This window comes from Bombina bombina, chromosome 1, assembly GCF_027579735.1.
Source record: "Bombina bombina isolate aBomBom1 chromosome 1, aBomBom1.pri, whole genome shotgun sequence".
Classification (NCBI taxonomy): domain Eukaryota; kingdom Metazoa; phylum Chordata; class Amphibia; order Anura; family Bombinatoridae; genus Bombina; species Bombina bombina.
Window position 1 is genome coordinate 614,050,338 of NC_069499.1, and position 23,039 is coordinate 614,073,376.

The following is a 23,039-nucleotide window of genomic DNA, read 5'->3' on the forward strand; positions in this document are numbered from 1 at the left end:
AGTTCTACTATTCCTATGGAAGATAGTACCTCTTTTAAGGATCTTTTAGATAGGAAGATTGAATCTTATCTAAGGAAAGCTTATTTGCACTCTGGCTATATGCTCAGACCTGCCATTTCTATGGCTGATGTTGTGGCTGCATTAACTTTTTGGTTGGATAGCTTAGCACAACGGGAAAAAGACTGATTGGCATAGCATTGTTTGTTTGCTTAAACGTGCTATTCATTTTATCTGTGATGCTATTTTTGATATCATTAAGATAATTGTTAAATCTATGTCTTTAGCTATTTTAGCTAGAAGAGCTTTATGGCTCAAATCATGGAATGCTGACATGGTATCTAAATCTAGGTTCCAATCTCTTTCATTCCAGGGTAATAATTTGTTTGGTTCCCAGTTGGATTCAATTATTTCCACTATTACTGGGGGGAAGGGAGTTTTTTTGCCTCAAGATAAAAAAGTCTAAAGGCAAATCTAGAGCTTCGAATCGGTTTCATTCCTTTCGTCAGAATAGAAAACAGAAAACCACTCCTTCTCCTAAAGACTCTGGCTCCAATTGGAAGCCTTCCTCGAGTTGGAATAAATCCAAGCCTTACAAGAAACCAAAGGCTGCCCCCAAGACTGCATGAAGGTGCGGCCCTCGATCTAGTTCTGCTGGTGGGGGGCAGATTGAAATGATTTCAAGACGTTTAGGCAGGTTCCATTCAGAATCATTGGATTCAGAATATTGTCTCTCAGGGGTATCGAATAGGTTTCAGAAGAAACTTCAGGCTTTTCTGAAATGTGTTTCAGATCTAGAGCTTTCAGGAGTGATTGTTCCAGTTCCAATTCTGGAACAGGGTCTGGGTTTTTATTCAAATCTATTAATTGTCCCGAAGAACATTTTTCAGACCAGTTCTGGATCTGAAGTTTTTGAATCATTTTGTAAGAGTCCCAACTTTCAAGATGGACTATGTTGCCTTTTGTTCAGCAAGGTCATTACATGTCCTCAATAGACTTACAGGATGTGTGTCTTCATATTCCGATTCATCCAGACCACTATTGGTTTCTGAGATTCTGTTTTCTAGACAAGCTTAGCAACAGCTCCAAGAATCTTTTCGAAGGTTCTCGTTGCCCTTCTATCTGTAATCAGAGAGCAGGGTATTGCAGTGTTTCCTTATTTGGACGATATCTTGGTACTGGCTCAATCTTTTCATTTAGCAGAATTGCACACAAATCAACTTGTGTTGTTTCTTCAAAGACATGGTTGGAGGATCAATTTACCAAAGAATTCCTCAGACAAGGGTCACCTTTTTAGGTTTCCAGATAGATTCAGTGTCCATGACTTTGTCTTTAACAGACAAGAGGCAAATGAAATTGGTTTCTGCCTGTCGAAACCTTCAGTCTCGATCATTCCCTTCAGTGGCTATGTGCATGGAAGTTTTAGGTCTCATGACTGCAGCATTGGACGCGATCCCCTTTGCTCGTTTTCATATGAGACCTCTGCAGCTTTGCATGCTGAATCAATGGTGCAGGGATTATACTCGGATTTCACAGTTGATATACTTAAATCCCAACATTCAACTCTCTCTTTCCTGGTGGTTAGTCCATCATCGGATTATTCAAGGGGCCTCTTTTGTTCGTCTCACAGGTTGGGGAGCTGTCTGGGGGTCTCTGACAGCACAAGAAGTTTGGAATCCTCAAGAAGCGAGGTTACCAATCAATTTTTTAGAACTCTGTGCTATTTTCAGGGCTCTTCAGGCTTGGCCACTATTAAATAGAGAATTATTCATTCGTTTTCAGACAGACAATATCACAACTGTGGCATATGTCAATCATCAAGGGGGGACTCGCAGTCCTTTAGCGATGAAAGAAGTATCTCTAATACTTTCTTGGGCGGAATCCAACTCCTGTCTAATTTCTGCGATACATATTCCAGGTGTAGACAATTGGGAAGCGGATTATCTCAGTTGTCAGTCTTTACATCCAGGGGAGTGGTCTCTCCATCCAGATGTATTTTGTCAGATTGTATAGATGTGGGGTCTCCCCAAAATAGATCTGATGGCTTCCCTTCTCAACAAGAAGCTTCCCAGGTACCTGTCCAGGTCCAGGGATCCTCATGCGGAGATGGTGGATGCGTTAGCAGTTCCTTGGTTTTACCAACCTGCCTACATTTTTCCTCCTGTAGTTCTTCTTCCAAGGGTGATCTCCAAGATCATATTGGAACAATCGCATGTGTTTCTGATAGCACCAGTATGGCCTCACAGGTTTTGGTATACGGATCTTGTCCGAATGTCCAGTTGCCAACCTTGACTACTTCCTTTAAGGCCAGACCTTCTGTCTCAAGGGCCGTTTTTTCCATCAGGGTCTCAAATCGCTAAATTTGAAGGTATGGAAATAAAATGCTTAGTGCTTAGTCATAGAGGTTTCTCTGACTCAGTGATTAATACTATACTACAGGCTCGTTTCAAGAAAGATTTATTATTGGGTTTGGAAAACCTATATTTCATGAATGCTCTTGGCATTCTTTTAGAATATCTAGAATTTTACAGTTTCTTCAGGATGGTTTGGATAAAGGTTTGTCTGCAAGTACTTTGAAGGGACAAATCTCTGCTCTTTCTGTTTTATTTCACAGAAAGATTGGTAAACCTCCTGATATTCACTGTTTTGTTCAGGCGTTGGTTCGTATCAAGCCTGTTATTAAATCAATCTCTCCTCCTTGGAGTCTTAATTTGGTCTTGAAGGCTTTGCATGCTCCTCCTTTTGAGCCTATGCATTCTTTGGATAATAAACTACTTTCTTAGAAAGTGTTGTTCCTTTTGGCTATCTCTTCAGCTAGAAGAGTTTCTGAATTGTCTGTTCTCTCTTGAGTCTCCTGTTCTGATTTCCCATCAGGATAAGCCTGTTTTGCGTACTTCGTTTAAATTTCTTCCTAAGGTTGTGAATTCTAACAACATTAGTAGGGAAGTTGTTGTTCGTTCCTTGTGTCCTAAACCCAAGAATACTCTTGAAAGAGCTTTTGAAACTACTAAGGATTTCAGGAATACTTCTAGTAAAGGTCAGAAAGCCTCTGCCATTTCTTTGGCATCTTGGTTAAAGCTTTTGATTCACAAGGCTTATTTAGAGGCGGGACAATCTCCGCATCAGAAAATTACAGCTCATTCTACTAGATCAGTCACCACTTCTTGGGCTTTTAAGAATAAAGTTTTGGTTGATCAGATTTGCAAAGCAGCTACTTGGTCTTCTTTGCATACATTTACTAAATTTTACAATTTTTATGTATTTGTTTAGTCTGAAGCAGTCTTTGGTAGAAAAGTTCTTCAGACAGCTGTTTCAGTTTGATTCTTCTGCTTATGATTTAAGTTTTTTTCTTGAAATTTATGTGAAATTTATAAGAAAGACTTATTTTTTGTGGATTTAATTTTTTTCAGCAGAAGTAGCTGTTTTTATTTTATCCCTCCCTTCCTAGTGACTCTTCTGTGGTCTCCCACATCTTGGGTATTTCTATCCCATACATTACTAGCTCATGGACTCTTGCCAATTGCATGAAAGAAAACATAATTTATCTAAGAACTTACCTGATAAATTAATTTCTTTCATATTGGCAAGAGTCCATGAGACCCACCCTTTTTTATGGTGGTTATAATTTTTGTATAAAAAGCACAATTTTATTTCTAGTTCCTCTTTTTGTATGCTTTTTTACTCCTTGCTTTTTCACCCCACTACTTGGCTATTCGTTAAACTGAATTGTGGGTGTGGTGAGGGGGTGTATTTATAGGCATTTTGAGGTTTGGGAAACTTTGCCCCTCCTGGTAGGATTGTATATCCCATACATCACTAGCTCATGGACTCTTGCCAATATGAAAGAAATGAATATATCAGGTAAGTTCTTACATAAATTATGTTATCGCTCGGTTTCAAAAGTTTGCCCTCCACTTGTAATCTGGCCCTGTGTCTCCTTAAATGTCTAATTAATATACATGGAAAAGAAACCAGATTCAAGAGGCGTGATAATATCACGTTGAAGGGTGGAATCTGATATAATCAAAAATAGAGAAACAAATTTACCTTTTTCCACATAAGCCTGGTGATCTGTGGAATTATATAGTATTCTTTCCTTGCATTTTGCTAAAAGAGGGTAAAGTCAAATTTAAACTTTCATGATTCGGATAGATCATGTGATTTTAACCAACTTTCTCTTGTTAAGTGTATCCAGTCCACGGATCATCCATTACTTGTGGGATATTCTCCTTCCCAATAGGAAGTTGCAAGAGGATCACCCACAGCAGAGCTGCTATATAGCTCCTCCCCTCACTGCCATACCCAGTCATTCTCTTGCAACTCTCAACAAAGATGGACGTAGTAAGAGGAGAGTGGTGTATTATAGTTAGTTTTTTAACTTCAATCAAAAGTTTGTTATTTTTAAATGGTACCGGAGTGTACTGTTTCATCTCAGGCAGCATTAGAAGAAGAATCTGCCTGTGATTTCTATGATCTTAGCAGAAGTAACTAAGATCCACTGCCGTTCTCACATATTCTGAGGAGTGAGGTAACTTCAGAGGGGGAATGGCGTGCAGGTTTTCCTGCAATAAGGTATGTGCAGTTAATATATTTCTAGGGATGGAATTTGCTAGAAAAATGCTGCTGATACCGGATTAATGTAAGTTAAGCCTTAAATGCAGTGATAGCGACTGGTATCAGGCTTATTAACAGAGATACATACTCTTATATATATAAAAGTGTAATATAAAACGTTTGCTTGCATGTTAATAGTTTTTATATCTGTTTGGTGACAAAACTTATTGGGGCCTAGTTTTTTTCCACATGGCTGGCTTGATTTTTGCCTAGAAACAGTTTCCTGAAGCTTTCCACTGTTGCAATATGAGTGGGAAGGGCCTATTTTAGTGCTTTTCTGTGCAGCTAAAAATACTGACAGAGACATTCAGCTTCCCTCTGCATGATACAGGACATCTCTGAAGGGCTCAGAAGGCTTCAAAGTCATGTTTGAGGAGGGTAACAATCACAGTAGACTGTGGCAGTTGTTGTGACTGTGTTTAAAAAACGTTTTTGTCATTTATTATTCTGTTTTTGTTATTAAGGGGTTAATCATCCATTTGCAAGTGGGTGCAATGCTCTGCTGACTTGTTACATACACTGTAAAAATTTTGTTAGTGTAACTGCCTTTTTTCACTGTTATTTCAAATTTTGTCAAAATGTGTTTCTCTTAAAGGCACAGTAACGTTTTTTATATTGCTTGTTAACTTGCTTTAAAGTGTTTTCCAAGCTTGCTAGTCTCATTGCTAGTCTGTACAAACATGTCTGAAACAGAGGATACTTGTTCATTATGTTTAAAAGCCATGGTGGAGCCCCATAGGAGAATGTGTACTAAATGTATTGATTTCACCTTAAACAGTAAAGATCAGTCTTTATCTATAAAAGAATTGTCACCAGAGGGGTCTGTCGAGGGGGAAGTTATGCCGACTAACTCTCCCCACGTATCGGACCCTTCGCCTCCCGCTCAAGGGACGCACGCTAATATGGCGCCAAGTACATCAGGGTCGCCCATAGCGATTACTTTGCAGGACATGGCTGCAATCATGAATAATACTCTGTCAGAGGTATTATCCAGATTGCCTGAATTGAGAGGCAAGCGCGATAGCTCTGGGGTTAGACGAGATACAGAGCGCATAGATGCTGTAAGAGCCATGTCTGATACTGCGTCAAAATATGCAGAACCTAAGGACGGAGAGCTTCAGTCTGTGGGTGACGTCTCGGAATCGGGGAGACCTGATTCAGAGATTTCTAATTTTAAATTTAAGCTTGAGAACCTCCGTGTATTGCTTGGGGAGGTATTAGCTGCTCTGAATGACGGTTACACAATTGCAGTGCCAGAGAAATTGTGTAGGCTGGATAAATACTATGCAGTGCTGGTGAGTACTGATGTTTTTCCAATACCTAAAAGGCTTACAGAAATTATTAGTAAGGAGTGGGATAGGCCCGGTGTGCCCTTTTCCCCACCTCCTATATTTAAAAAAATGTTTCCAATAGATGCCACTACACTGGACTTATGGCAGACTGTCCCTAAGGTGGAGGGAGCAGTTTCTACTTTAGCAAAGCGTACCACTATCCCGGTTGAGGACAGTTGTGCTTTTTCAGATCCAATGGATAAAAAATTAGATGGTTACCTTAAGAAAATGTTTATTCAACAAGGTTTTATTTTACAGCCCCTTGCATGCATTGCGCCTGTCACTGCTGCGGCGGCATTCTGGTTTCTGAAATTGTTGACAAGCTTAGAACTCTTAAGCTAGCTAACTCATTTGTTTCTGATGCCATTGTTCATTTGACTAAACTAACGGCTAAGAATTCCGGATTCGCCATCCAGGCGCGTAGGGCGCTATGGCTCAAATCCTGGTCAGCTGATGTGACTTCAAAGTCTAAATTATTCAAGATTCCTTTCAAGGGGCAGACCTTATTCGGGCCTGGTTTGAAAGAAATTATTGCTGACATTACTGGAGGTAAGGGTCATACCCTTCCTCAGGACAGGGCCAAATCAAAGGCCAAACAGTCTAATTTTCGTGCCTTTCGAAATTTCAAGGTAGGTGCAGCATCAACTTCCTCTGCTTCAAAACAAGAGGGAACTTTTGCTCAATCCAAGCAGGCCTGGAAACCTAACCAGTCCTGGAACAAGGGCAAGCAGGCCAGAAAGCCTGCTGCTGCCTCTAAGACAGCATGAAGGAGCGGCCCCCTATCCAACAACGGATCTAGTAGGGGGCAGACTCTCTCTCTTCGCCCAGGCGTGGGCAAGAGATGTTCAGGATCCCTGGGCGTTGGAGATCATATCTCAGGGATATCTTCTGGACTTCAAAGCTTCTCCTCCACAAGGGAGATTTCACCTTTCAAGATTATCTGCAAACCAGATAAAGGAAGAGGCATTCCTAAGCTGCGTACAAGATCTCCTTGTAATGGGAGTGATCCATCCAGTTCCGCGGACGGAACAAGGACAGGGGTTTTATTCAAATCTGTTTGTGGTTCTCAAAAAAGAGGGAACCTTCAGACCAATTTTGCATTTAAAGATCCTAAACAAATTCCTCAGAGTTCCGTCATTCAAGATGGAAACTATTCGAACCATTTTACCCATGATCCAAAAGGGTCAGTACATGACCACAGTGGACTTAAAGGATGCCTACCTTCACATTCCGATTCACAAGAATCATCATCAGTTCCTGAGGTTTGCCTTTCTAGACAGGCATTACCAATGTGTAGCAGAGAATTATTCTCACAGCGCTAGAAGGACCTATAGCTCCTATCTAAGGTGGGCCCCCACTGCCCACGGGAAGAGTACTAATAGAGGATAAATTAGAGTGGAGCGCCAACAAAGGCAAGGTCTGGTATGTGTGTGAGGGATGTGTTCACACTATCTTAAATGAGGGCTAAATCCCTATAAAAACTCCAAACAATTAAATGGTTATAGAACAATAAAGATAAAAGTTATAACACAATTTTAATACAAACACAAATTACATCACTAAACATGGATCCATGGTACATAAAAACATATGTATAAATATATGTATAAAAACAATTCTAAAAGTACAACACTTAAAATGTAGGGTAAAGTACCAGGGGGATTCTATCCCTCCAAGAGCAAATAGCCCAAAACTTGGTTGCTGATTCAATTGATATAGTTAGAATGATGCTAGGACTAATATGGGTATGTGGATAGTAGAGGTGGTATGCCTCAACTACCCTCTATGACATTGGGTTCAGGGCTACCCAAAATAGGGATTCAAATAACTAGTAGGTTTTTCCCTATTAGTCTGATAAATGCAATATGCAAATTGTACAGAAGCAGAAAAAATGTAAAATTTCAAAATAAAAATTCACAACGTGGTGTATGTCACATGTGAAAAAAGGGGTTTTAAAAAAGTGATCACAAATTAAACTAGTGTGTACACAAACTAGTGTTGATCAAAAAATAATTCCAAAAAGTGAAAACAAAAAATTCTTGAAAAATAAAACTATAGACATGTGTAAAAATGTGAAAAATATGGGTGACAAATCACACAGTGAGTGATGCGTGAAATGATGTGGGAAAAGAATGAGTGTAAAAGAGTTACAGAATTCAGAATACAAATAAATACAATAAGGAAACAGATATATATTCCTAAAAAACTTCCCAAGAGTTATAAGATGAAACTCAAATTAGTTACAAATTAATGTCCATAGAAATCAGATGATAGTGACATCATGGTGATCCTGATAAAGAAAGTGTCCAAAAATAAAATAAAATGAAAGTTAATGGTTCTAAAAAATAGTCCAAATCCTCAAGATTATACAGTAGATAAACGGTTCCAATCCTTAATGTCAAGGCAAAGAAAAATAGAATTGACAATGTGAGGCAAAAATGAGATAAGAGTAGAAGGCTGGGAAATCCTCAAAGCCTAAAAACAGAAGAAAATGACATAGTATAGTAATGCTTAAATAATAATAAATCATGAAAGTAGCTCACCATATAGTTGCCAACGCGTTTCGGCCCACAGCTTGGGCCTTTCTCAAGACTAATATATGGTTAGGTGAGCAGGGACTTATATACCTATGTGTTACCAATCAGATTTCTCTTTAATTGGCGCCAAAACTGACTATTGAACCCGGAAGTGCTAAAACCGGAAGTCTCAGTCCTATATCGAATATAGTATCTCTGTCCATAAAAGTGAATAATGTTTGTTATAGCCCAAATTGCCAGCTTATACATATATAGTACATTTCTGGCATCTATACATATATAGTACATTTCTGGCATCTATTATGCTTGTTTAACCATCATGTGTGCCATACTCGATCCCATCTGGTATTAGCGCTAAACCGGATGTTTACCTATGTCCTCTACTTCCGGTTTGAGATTAATATGCCAAACCGGAAGTTTGATTTTTCTGCATTGTTACCCAGAGGAATAGTTGTTTTGCTCCGGTAATGGGCCCGTGTCTACTTCCGGTGGTACTATGGCTCCAACATCCTTGAGTGAATAAACAGGTGTACACTGAGGTCACTCTGCTAGAAATCTCCTATGACCAGTATTGTGCAAATGACTCCCACATAGTTCGTGGGTTGGTATTGGAATGCAAGAATTTGGAAACTTGTCGCATACTAAAGTGTCGTACATATATGGTACATCTCAGTATGCTTAAATCTCCCTCTTCCATTCTATTCCCCCCTGATAGAAGAATATATAAGGGAATGTAGAAGATCACAAAGGGGGATCAATGAGTGTATATGACATTGGAGTGCCCTTAAGGACATAGAGATGAGGAGACCTAAGGGTTGCTGATAGGGTACAGTTAAAATTGAATAATGTATTACTAGACTCTGTGTAGAGGCTAAAATGGTATATTGGGGTATACTAAGGGGCATAGAGATATGAAGATATATAGGGTGCTAGTTGGGCTCTGTTAGAATAGGGAATGTGTGCTGCTAGTCTCTTGGTTCAAATCTTTGTTGATACCGGGTGCTTACTCCATCCAATCTATCCATGTGGTAAATAACCACTCACTCGATAGAGTCCATATACTATGTCTATTACCAATGTGTAGCTCTTCCATTCGGGTTGGCTACAGCCCCAAGAATTTTTACAAAGGTTCTGGGCTCACTTCTGGCGGTCCTAAGACCGCGAGGCATAGCGGTGGCTCCTTACCTGGACGATATCCTGATACAGGCGTCAAGCTTTCAAATTGCCAAATCTCATACAGAGATAGTTCTGGCATTCCTGAGGTCGCATGGATGGAAAGTGAACGAAAAAAAGAGTTCTCTATCTCCTCTCACGAGGGTTTCCTTCCTAGGGACTCTGATAGATTCTGTAGAATTGAAAATTTACCTGACGGAGTCCAGGTTATCAAAACTTCTAAATGCTTGCCGTGTTCTTCACTCCATTCCGCGCCCCACGGTGGCTCAGTGCATGGAAGTAATCGGCTTAATGGTAGCGGCGATGGACATAGTGCCATTTGCACGCCTGCATCTCAGACCGCTGCAATTATGCATGCTCAGTCAGTGGAATGGGGATTACACAGATTTGTCCCCTCTACTAAATCTGGATCAGGAAACCAGAGATTCTCTTCTCTGGTGGTTATCTCGGGCCCATCTATCCAAGGGTATGACCTTTCGCAGACCAGATTGGACAATTGTAACAACAGATGCCAGCCTTCTAGGTTGGGATGCAGTCTGGAACTCCCTGAAGGCTCAGGGTTCATGGACTCAGGAGGAGAAACTCCTCCCAATAAATATTCTGGAGTTAAGAGCAATATTCAGTGCTCTTCTGGCTTGGCCTCAGCTAGCAACACTGAGGTTCATCAGATTTCAGTCGGACAACATCACGACTGTGGCTTACATCAACCATCAAGGGGGAACCAGGAGTTCCCTAGCGATGTCAGAAGTCTCCAAGATAATTAGCTGGGCAGAGACTCACTCTTGCCACCTGTCAGCAATCCATATCCCAGGTGTAGAGAACTGGGAGGCGGATTTTCTAAGTCATCAGACTTTTCATCCGGGGGAATGGGAACTCCATCCGGAGGTGTTTGCTCAATTGGTTCTCCGTTGGGGCAAACCAGAATTGGATCTCATGGCGTTTCGCCAGAATGCCAAGCTTCCTTGTTACGGATCCAGGTCCAGGGACCCAGAAGTGGCACTGATAGATGCTCTAGCAGCGCCTTGGTTCTTCTACCTGGCTTATGTGTTTCCACTGTTTCCTCTGCTCCCTCGTCTGATTGCCAAAATCAAACAGGAAAGAGCATCGGTGATATTGATAGCGCCTGCGTGGCCACGCATGACCTGGTATGCAGACCTAGTGGACATGTCATCCTTTCCACCATGGACTCTGCCTCTGAGACAAGACCTTCTAATACAAGGTCCTTTCAATCATCCGAATCTACTTTCTCTGAGACTGACTGCATGGAGATTGAACGCTTGATCCTATCAAAGCGTGGCTTCTCCCAGTCAGTAATTGATACCTTAATACAGGCACGAAAGCCTGTCACCAGGAAAATTTACCACAAGATATGGCGTAAATATCTTCATTGGTGTGAATCCAAGAATTACTCATGGAGTAGGGTTAGGATTCCTAGGATATTGTCCTTCCTCCAAGAGGGTTTGGACAAAGGATTATCAGCTAGTTCTTTAAAGGGACAGATTTCTGCTCTGTCTATTCTTTTACACAAGCGTCTGGCAGAAGTTCCAGACGTTCAGGCATTTTGTCAGGCTTTAGTTAGAATTAAGCCTGTGTTTAAACCTGTTGCTCCTCCATGGAGCTTAAACTTGGTTCTTAAAGTTCTTCAAGGGGTTCCGTTTGAACCCCTTCATTCTATTGATATCAAACTTCTTTCATGGAAAGTTATTTTTCTGATGGCTATTTCCTCGGCTCGAAGAGTCTCGGAGTTATCTGCCTTACATTGTGATTCTCCTTATCTGATCTTTCATTCAGATAAAGCTGTTCTGCATACAAAACCTGGGTTTTTACCTAAGGTGGTTTCTAACAAGAATATCAATCAAGAGATTGTTGTTCCATCATTATGTCCTAATCCTTCTTCAAAGAAGGAACGTCTTTTGCATAATCTAGACGTAGTCCGTGCCTTGAAGTTTTACTTACAGGCTACTAAAGATTTTCGCCAAACATCTAACCTGTTTGTTGTTTACTCTGGACAGAGGAGAGGTCAGAAGGCCTCGTCAACCTCTCTTTCTTTTTGGCTTCGGAGTATAATCCGTTTAGCCTATGAGACTGCTGGACAGCAGCCTCCTGAAAGGATTACAGCTCATTCTACTAGAGCTGTGGCTTCCACCTGGGCCTTTAAAAATGAGGCCTCTGTTGAACAGATTTGCAAGGCTGCAACTTGGTCTTCCCTTCATACTTTTTCCAAATTTTCCAAATTTGATACTTTTGCTTCTTCGGAGGCTGTTTTTGGGAGAAAGGTTCTACAGGCAGTGGTTCCTTCCGTTTAAGTTCCTGCCTTGTCCCTCCCATCATCCGTGTACTTTTGGTATTGGTATCCCACAACTAATGGATGATCCGTGGACTGGATACACTTAACAAGAGAAAACATAATTTATGCTTACCTGATAAATTTATTTCTCTTGTAGTATATCCAGTCCACGGCCCGCCCTGTCCTTTTCAGGCAGGTCTAAATTTTAATTAAACTACAGTCACCACTGCACCCTGTGGTTTCTCCTTTCTCGGCTTGTTTCGGTCGAATGACTGGATATGGCAGTGAGGGGAGGAGCTATATAGCAGCTCTGCTGTGGGTGATCCTCTTGCAACTTCCTGTTGGGAAGGAGAATATCCCACAAGTAATGGATGATCCGTGGACTGGATACACTACAAGAGAAATAAATTTATCAGGTAAGCATAAATTATGTTTTCCTTTCTACTTCTGTTATGAAATTTACTTAATTCTCTTGGTATCCTTTGTTGAAGAGAATACCTAGGTAAGCTCACGAGAAGCAATACATTTCTGGGAGCAAGCTGGTATGGTTTTGTTTACTCCCAATATGTCTCTTGTAATTGGTTCACCAGATCTGTTCAGCAAGCTCCCAGCAGTGCATTGCTGCTCCTTAACTTACTCATCAAAAAAACGATAGAGAACAAAGGAAATTATATAACAGAAGTAATTGGGAAATTGTTTAAAAATGCTTGCAATGTCTGAATCATGAAAGGTGAAATTTAAATTTAATGACCCTTTTTAATTACGTATTTGAGGGGACACAGTGTTTCAATTACACACATTTTATTTGAAAATTGTATTTTTTTGAATGAGCCTACAAACTTAGCCTACTATGATTGAGCCTACAAACTGAGCCTACTATGATTGAGCCTACTATATCAATGTGCCTACAAACTTAGCCTACTATGATTGAGCCTACAAACTGAGCCTACTATGATTGCGCCTACTATATCAATGCGCCTACAAACTGAGCATACTATGAATGAGCCTACAAACTGAGCCTACTATGAATGAGCCTACAAACTGGGCATACTATGATTGAGCCTACTATGATTGAGCCTACTATATGACTAAGCCTACTATAATTGAGCTTACAGACTGAGCCTACTATATAAATGAGGCTACAAACTGAGCATACTATGATTGAGCCTACAAACTAAACCTGCTATGAATGAGCCTACAAACTGAGCATATATATATGAGCCTACAAACTGAGCATACTATGAATGAGCCTACTATGATTGAGCCTACAAACTAAGCATACTATGAATGAGCCTACAAACTGAACATACTATGATTGAGCCTACAAACAGAGCCTGCTATGAATGAGCCTACAAACTGAGCCTGCTGTGAATGAGCCTACAAACGGAACCTGCTATGAATGAGCCTACAAACGGAACCTGCTATGAATGAGCCTACAAACGGAACCTGCTATGAATGAGCCTACAAACGGAACCTGCTATGAATGAGCCTACAAACTGAGCCTGCTATGAATGAGCCTACAAACTGAGCCTACTATGATTGAGCCTACAAACTGAGCTTACTATGATTGAGCCTACTATAATTGAGCCTACACACTGAGCCTACTATGATTGAACAAATTGAGCCTATTATGATTGAGCATACAAACTGAGCCTACTATATGAATGAGCCTTCAAACTGAGCCTACTATATGAATGAGCCTACAAACTGAGCATACTATATGAATGAGCCTACAAACTGAGCATACTATATGAATGAGCCTACAAACTGAGCCTACTATGATTGAGCCTACTATATCAATGCGCCTACGAACTTAGCCTACTATGATTGAGCCTACAAACTGAGCCTACTATGATTGCGCCTACTATATCAATGTGCCTACAAACTGAGCATACTATGAATGAGCCTACAAACTGAGCCTACTATGCTTTGAGCCTACAAACTTAGCCTACTATGAATGAGCCTACAAACTGAGCCTACTATGAATGAGCCTACAAACTGGGCATACTATGATTGAGCCTACTATGAATAAGCCTACTATATGACTAAGCCTACTATAATTGAGCTTACAGACTGAGCCTACTATATAAATGAGGCTACAAACTGAGCATACTATGATTGAGCCTACAAACTAAACCTGCTACGAATGAGCCTACAAACTGAGCATATATATATGAGCCTACAAACTGAGCATACTATGAATGAGCCTACTATGATTGAGCCTACAAACTGAGCATACTATGATTGATCCTACAAACTAAGCCTACTATGAATGAGCCTACAAACTAAGCATACTATGAATGAGCCTACAAACTGAACATACTATGATTGAGCCTACAAACTAAGCCTGCTATGAATGAGCCTACAAACTGAGCATATATATGAGCCTACAAACTGAGCATACTATGAATGAGCCTACTATGATTCAGCCTACAAACTGAGCATACTATGAATGAGCCTACTATGATTGAGCCTACAAACTGAGCATACTATGAATGAGCCTACAAACTAAGCATACTATGAATGAGCCTACAAACTAAGCATACTATGAATGAGCCTACAAACAGAACATACTATGATTGAGCCTACAAACAGAGCCTGCTATGAATGAACCTACAAACTGAGCCTGCTATGAATGAGCCTACAAACGGAACCTGCTATGAATGAGCCTACAAATGGAACCTGCTATGAATGAGCCTACAAACTGAGCCTGCTATGAATGAGCCTACAAACTGAGCCTGCTATGAATGAGCCTACAAACTGAGCCTACTATGATTGAGCCTACAAACTGAGCTTACTATGATTGAGCCTACTATAATTGAGCCTACACACTGAGCCTACTATGATTGAACCTACAAATTGAGCATACAAACTGAGCCTACTATATGAATGAGCCTTCAAACTGAGCCTACTATATGAATGAGCCTACAAACTGAGCATACTATATGAATGAGCCTACAAACTGAGCCTACTATGATTTAGCCTACAAACTGAGCCTACTATGATTGAGCATACAAACTGAGCCTACTATGAATAAGCCTACAAACTGAGCCTACTATGATTGAGCATACAAACTGAGCCTACTATGATTAAGCCTACAAACTGAGCCTATTATGATTGAGCCTACTATGATTGAGCCTACTATTATTGAGCCTACAAACTGAGCCTTCTATGATTGAGCATACAAACTGAGCCTACTATGAATAAGCCTACAAACTGAGCATACTAGGAATGAACCTACAAACTGAGCATACTATGAATGAGCCTACAAACTGAGCCTACTATATGAATGAGCCTACAAACTCAGCCTACTATATTTTAACCTACAAATTAACCTACAAACTGAGCATACTATGAATGAGCCTACAATCTGAGCATACTATGAATATGCCTACAAACTGGCCCTATTATGAATGAGCCTACTATATGAATGAGCCTACAAACTGAGCTTACTATATGAATGAGCCTACAAACTGAGCATACTATATAAATGAGCCAACAAACTGAGCCTACTATGAATGAGCCTACAATCTGAGCATACTATGAATATGCCTACAAACTGAGCCTACTATGAATGAGCCTACAAACTGAGATTATATGAATGAACCTACAAACTGAGCATACTATATGATTGCGCCTGCAAACTGAGCATACTATATGAATAAGCCTACAAACTGAGCATACTATATGGATGAGCCTACAAACTGAGCATACTATGAATGAGCCTACAAACTGAACATAATATATGAATGAGCCTACAAACTGAACATAATATATGAATGAGCCTACAAACTGAACATAATATATGAATGAGCCTACAAACTGAGCATACTATATGAATGAACCTACAAACTGAGCATACTATATGAATGAGCCTACAAACTGAGCATACTATATGAATGAGCCTACAACCTGAGCCTACTATGAATTAGAATACAAACTGAGCCTACTATGAATGAGCCTACAAACTGAACCTACTATGAATGAGCCTACAATCTGAGCATACTAAGAAGGAACCTACAAACTGAGATTATATGAATGAGCATACAAACTGAGCATACTATATGAATGAGCATGTAAACTGAGCATACTGTATGAATGATGATACAAACTGAGCATACTATATGAATGAGGATACAAACTGAGCATACTATATGAATGAGCCTAGAAACTGAGCATACTATATGAATGAGCCTACAAACCTAGTCTACTATATGAATGAACCTACTATGATTGAGCCTACAAACTGAGCATACTATGAATGAGCCTACTATGATTGAGCCTACAAACTGAGCCTACTATGAATGAGCCTACTATATGAATGAGCCTACAAACTGAGCCTACTATATGAATGAGCCTACAAACTGAGCCTACTATGAATGAGCCTACTATATGAATGAGCCTACAAACTGAGCCTACTATATGAATGAGCCTACAAACTGAGCATGCTATGAATAAGCCTACAAACTGAGCCTACTATATAAATGAGCCAACAAACTGAGCCTACTATATAAATGAGCCAACAAACTGAGCCTACTATGAATGAGCCTACAATCTGAGCATACTATGAATATGCCTACAAACTGAGCCTACTATGAATGAGCCTACAAACTGAGATTATATGAATGAACCTACAAACTGAGCATACTATATGATTGCGCCTACAAACTGAGCATACTATATGAATAAGCCTACAAACTGAGCATACTATATGGATGAGCCTACAAACTGAGCATACTATGAATGAGCCTACAAACTGAGCCTACTATATGAATATGCCCACAAACTGAGCCTACTATGAATGAGCCTAAAAACTGAGATTATATGAATGAACCTACAAACTGAGCATACTATATGATTGCACCTACAAACTGAGCATACTATATGATTGCGCCTACAAACTGAGCATACTATGAATGAGCCTACAAACTGAGCCTACTATGAATGAGCCTACAAACTGAGATTATATGAATGAACCTACAAACTGAGCATTCTATATGATTGCGCCTACAAACTGAGCATACTATGAATGAGCCTACTATGAATGAGCCTACAAACTGAGCCTACTATGAATGAGCCTACAAGCTGAGCCTACTATGAATGAGCCTACAAACTGAGATTATATGAATGAACCTACAAACTGAGCATACTATATGAATGAGCCTACAAACTGAGCATACTATATGAATGAGCCTACTTTGAATGAGCCTACAAACTGAGCCTACTATGTATGAGCCTACAAACTGAGCCTACTATATGAATATGCCCACAAACTGAGCCTACTATGAATGAGCCTAAAAACTGAGATTATTTGAATGAACCTACAAACTGAGCATACTATATGATTGCGCCTACAAACTGAGCATACTATAAATGAGCCTACAAACTGAGCCTACTATGAATGAACCTACAAACTGAGCATACTATATGATTGCGCCTACAAACTGAGCATACTATGAATGAACCTACTATGAATGAGCCTACAAACTGAGCCTACTATGAATGAGCCTACAAACAGATTATATGAATGAACCTACAAACTGAGCATACTATATGATTGCACCTACAAACTGAGCATATTATGAATGAGCCTACAAACTGAGCATACTATATGATTGAACCTACTATATGAATGTGCCTACAAACTGAGCATACTATATTAATGAGCCTACAAACTGAGCATACTATGAATGAGCCTACAAACTGAGATTATATGAATGAACCTACAAACTGAGCATACTATATGATTGTGCCTACAAACTGAGCATACTATATGATTGAGCATGCTATGAATGAGCCTACAAACTGAGATTACTATGAATGAGCCTACAAACTGAGTATACTATGAATGAGCCTACAAACTGTGCAAACTATGAATGAGCCTACAATGTGTCAGCACTGAATTGAGTTCATAATATATATTTTTAATGAAAATGTAAAATACTTTGGCTACCTAAAACTTTTTGGCTTGGGTCTTAAACATATATGTATTCTTCAGAAAAGAGTAGAATCAGAAATGTGAATTTCTGGCTCCAAGGGCAGATTGCATTTTTTAGCACTTACTGTCCCCTATTACTACTATAGGTATCAAAACCTTGAATAGGAAGGAAATGTGGGTGGAGCAGCGTGTGTCTAAAATTAAAACCTAACTTTTATTTCAACACTTAAAAAAAGAAGAAAAAATAATAACATACAATTAAAAACACAAATTCGCGTAGAACTTGAAAATTAGGGTTAAATTATACCCTTTATTTAGTATTTGGATGGGGTAACGATATGAGAGAGGGGTATCAATATTCAGATATTATAGTACTCAAATAAGGTTATCTGAAGAGCTGATATAAGTGTGGATTCTCTTGTATCTCTGACACCTATGTTACTGTGTCAAATTATTGTTGTGCATACATATAGTGTTACTACAAATGTTTTATCTCTCCGATCTAACTGAATAATATACACCTCCTCTATTGGGCTTGTGTATCGAACTGAGGTGATGAAGTGTCGTGTTCAATTAAATTAATGAGAGAATAAACTTTTATGATTTAGGATTTTAGTATTGTCTATATATACAGAGGTGATTCTGCTATATGTATTGAACTTATATGATTTAGGATTTTAGTATTGTATATATATGCAGAGGTGATTCTGCTATATTTATTGAAGTTCAAATATTGAGAAAAAATGTATAAATCGAGTTGCAGTACGTTGTAAAGATAAGTGCCTTTAGCTAATACTTAAATAGCAATTTTTATATTTGTCCTTACACACGTAATAGGAGCATTCCCCTTATTTCTGGGGTACTGTGCTTTATACAGAAGTTGTTGTATCTTTTCTCTTAATTTTGTTTAAGTGAATATATCTGCAAAATTAAATCATGCATGTAGACACTTCTATATATATGTATTTTGTTGTTTAACTCGTTAATGCCGATACTTTGTATCAATAGTTGGAGATGATATGGGTTAATACTTGTGATCGATATCTTAGTGTGATAATGTGGCTTAGTTGTTATTGTGCTTCTTGTTCAGCCTATTTGTTATAGTAAACATGGATACTTGTGGAGTATTGAAGTCACAAGCTTCAAATGAGATAGTTATTGGTTCTATTTTGTATATATAGAATCAAGTCAGTATCGAGCTGATTGCTATTTCCCCTTAGTATCTATGTATATATATTAGCTTTGAGTTAATTGCAGTTTTGTGTGATTCAGTATGTTACATAACTTTGTATATTTTTCTTGAATTTTCTTAGAAGTCACTACACTTGACCTGATGTGTTATTTCTTTATTTGCTGACACTGTTGTATATGTTAGGTCTATTCAGTATTAAGTCCTACTTGCTAGTACAGTATTTGTTCACAGTATTGTTTATATATTCTTGCGGTTCACTTGTATTATTAATTAATACGGTCGACTGTGTAATACCATAATGATTTTATATATCTAGACCCTGATAGCTTTCTTAGATAGATTTCTTATATTTATAGAGCTCTTTATAATTATGCTATTGGGTGGACTAAACAAATGTGGGTCTTAGTTTGTTAACAATAACAACTGAGCTGAGTCTGCGATAGTCCCTCGGTTTCCAGCAGTATTGTTTGGGAGCCGGTATATTTTTAGGTATAACAGTGGTGTGGTCTTTTAGAATATTGACTAGCGTCAGATAAATTGTAGTGTATTCAGGTCAAGTAATACTGAAACTTCTATAACGGCAGTTACTTAATAAAGTTAGGAGTCACACTTTTTTTCTTTTCGCATTCACATTATATTAATGGTTTTGTTATCCTTGCATTCACATCGTATTTAGGTATTACTTTGAAAAAGCCGGAATTACAAACGGCAAAACATGTTAGGGAGAGGTTGACATCTCGATTTCAACCGATTCAGTTTTTAATCAGCAAAAGAACGTAGAACTTAGATAACAAAATGAATGCATGAATGAGTATTGGGGATTAATTTAAAAACAAGTTGGGGATAGCTGAAGTGGATGTTTCTATATTCAGTAATACCTAAATACGATGTGAATGCAAGGATAACAAAACCATTAATATAGTGTGAATGCGAAAAGAAAAAAAGTGTGACTCCTAACTTTATTAAGTATACTGCTGGAAACCGAGGGACTATCGCAGACTCAGCTCAGTTGTTATTGTTAACAAACTAAGACCCACATTTGTTTAGTCCACCCAATAGCATAATTATAAAGAGCTCTATAAATATAAGAAATCTATCTAAGAAAGCTATCAGGGTCTAGATATATAAAATCATTATGGTATTACACAGTCGACCGTATTAATTAATAATACAAGTGAACCGCAAGAATATATAAACAATACTGTGAACAAATACTGTACTAGCAAGTAGGACTTAATACTGAATAGACCTAACATATACAACAGTGTCAGCAAATAAAGAAATAACACATCAGGTCAAGTGTAGTGACTTCTAAGAAAATTCAAGAAAAATATACAAAGTTATGTAACATACTGAATCACACAAAACTGCAATTAACTCAAAGCTAATATATATACATAGATACTAAGGGGAAATAGCAATCAGCTCGATACTGACTTGATTCTATATATACAAAATAGAACCAATAACTATCTCATTTGAAGCTTGTGACTTCAATACTCCACAAGTATCCATGTTTACTATAACAAATAGGCTGAACAAGAAGCACAATAACAACTAAGCCACATTATCACACTAAGATATCGATCACAAGTATTAACCCATATCATCTCCAACTATTGATACAAAGTATCGGCATTAACGAGTTAAACAACAAAATACATATATATAGAAGTGTCTACATGCATGATTTAATTTTGCAGATATATTCACTTAAACAAAATTAAGAGAAAAGATACAACAACTTCTGTATAAAGCACAGTACCCCAGAAATAAGGGGAATGCTCCTATTACGTGTGTAAGGACAAATATAAAAATTGCTATTTAAGTATTAGCTAAAGGCACTTATCTTTACAACGTACTGCAACTCGATTTATACATTTTTTCTCAATATTTGAACTTCAATAAATATAGCAGAATCACCTCTGCATATATATACAATACTAAAATCCTAAATCATATAAGTTCAATACATATAGCAGAATCACCTCTGTATATATAGACAATACCAAAATCCTAAATCATAAAAGTTTATTCTCTCATTAATTTAATTGAGCACGATACTTCATCACCTCAGTTCGATACACAAGCCCAATAGAGGAGGTGTATATTATTCAGTTAGATCGGAGAGATAAAACATTTGTAGTAACACTATATGTATGCACAACAATAATTTGACACAGTAACATAGGTGTCAGAGATGCAAGAGAATCCTTTTTAAGTGTTGAAATAAAAGTTAGGTTTTAATTTTAGACACACGCTGCTCCACCCACATTTCCTTCCTATTCAAGGTTTTGATACATATAGTAGTAATAGGGGACAGTAAGTGCTAAAAAATGCAATCTGCCCTTGGAGCCAGAAATTCACATTTCTGACTCTACTCTTTTCTGAATCATTGATTCTTGCATAAGCACTCCAGCAAGTACCCACTGTAAAAATAAAAGTAGGTACAAATAGCAGTCCCTATTCACGTGTGTAGTGCGGTTGCAATCTTTTGCGTTTTCTATATATGTATTCTTCCCAGGGCTCCCAGAAATATTTTCCAAATTAACCATCTGTGTTCATACTAAGTGGCTTTTTTTAGTTGAGGAATAATTATTTGACATATTTTTAATAACAGAAGGTGATTGAGGTCTTTGTGTAAAATTGTTGTTGTACCTCATTCCTTATCTCATTTGTACTTACCTGCACTCCACAGCTGAGGAAGCCACAGAGAGTCTGATGAACCTAAGCCCTTCTGACATGAAAAGTCTCTTGCACCACATCTTAAGCGGAAAGGAATTTGGTGTAGAGAGAAGCGGTATGTATTTTTAACCTAATGAAAGTAGGTTGCTTAATGTGTAATCAGTGACTTACATTGATTTTGTTTACAGTGAGGTCTGTTGATGCTATGGTTAGTCCAGCTATTTCAATACATGAACTGGGAGCTGTAGGCGCCACAAAGAGTGAGAGAGCTGGGATTACCCGCCTAAAGAGTGAAATCCAGATGGTGAGTAAAGGTGGATAACGTGTAACTGTAATGTGCAGCAAGTTTAGAGCAGAGAAATAAATCTATAGATGATGCTTAAGTATATGTTTTCTCCTCCCCCTTATTAATGCAGTTTATTTCTGTACAATCTGTTGTCATGTTCTGTGCTTTTTCTGTTCTTTCCCTCATTACACATCATTCTACTTTTTTTGTTGTCTTCATTACATAGTAGTTTCCTCCCTGCTTTCTTTCTCCACATTTACCTCCTAATAGGTATTCTTGTATCCAAAACCTCTGTCTTCACAGTGACTTTTTCTTCTCCATCTTTACCACCTGTATACTCTTCTGACTTTCTACATTTCTTTTACCTCTCATCCATGCTCTTTCCTTTCACTTTTGTCAAGCTGTCATTCATTATTAACCCAGCTTTCTTTATTTGTTCGGTGCTGTCACATTTCTTTGGGCCTTTCCTGCCTTCCTCTGCTCATATCTGAACTTTCTGCCTTATGTGAGTCTGATGAGATGAAAACTGACTTCTAAATATAAGCCCACATGGAGTTGAATGAGAACTATATTAATAAAAGCATAGTCTATACAGTGTGTTTGTATAGTTATGTGTTTGTGTGTATAATTATTGTATCAGCTTTAATTATAAACACAGTATATTTTCTGAGACAGTCAGGTCTGTTGCTGTCTTTTGTTAATGTTGATCCTCTCGTCACATGTCTGTTTTCCAGCTGGATAAACGTAGACTGTCTCTGGCTGCAGAAGGCCAGGTGATCTGCTGTACATGTCTGTATATTAATCACTGATGAGTGTCCAGGTGGCTGCTGTAGGCACTGCATGGGTTTTATACTGGCTTAACCTTGATCCTTAATTTAACTTAGTGCTTCTTAATGAAGTAGAGTGCATCAGTTTTTAATTATTTTTTTATTAAGGGTGTCACAATAGTTGACAGAGCACTGTTTTGTTTTTTGTTTTTAAACACTGTTTTCACTTAAA

The 23,039-nt window shown here is 38.5% G+C and overlaps 1 protein-coding gene across 5 annotated transcripts in view; it reads left to right on the forward strand.

The window, feature by feature from the left end:
* Positions 1-23,039, forward strand: part of PHKA1 (phosphorylase kinase regulatory subunit alpha 1) — a 473,866-nt gene that overhangs the window by 360,031 nt on the left and 90,796 nt on the right. For 3 of the 5 annotated variants that reach the window (XM_053698997.1, XM_053699000.1, XM_053698998.1), the window contains exons 27-29: positions 21,768-21,869; positions 21,943-22,058; positions 22,775-22,813. In XM_053698997.1, coding sequence (XP_053554972.1) covers positions 21,768-21,869; positions 21,943-22,058; positions 22,775-22,813 — 257 coding nt within the window. The remainder of the gene's footprint in view (positions 1-21,767; positions 21,870-21,942; positions 22,059-22,774; positions 22,814-23,039) is intronic. The other 2 variants (XM_053698999.1, XM_053699001.1) reach the window with 1 other exon arrangement.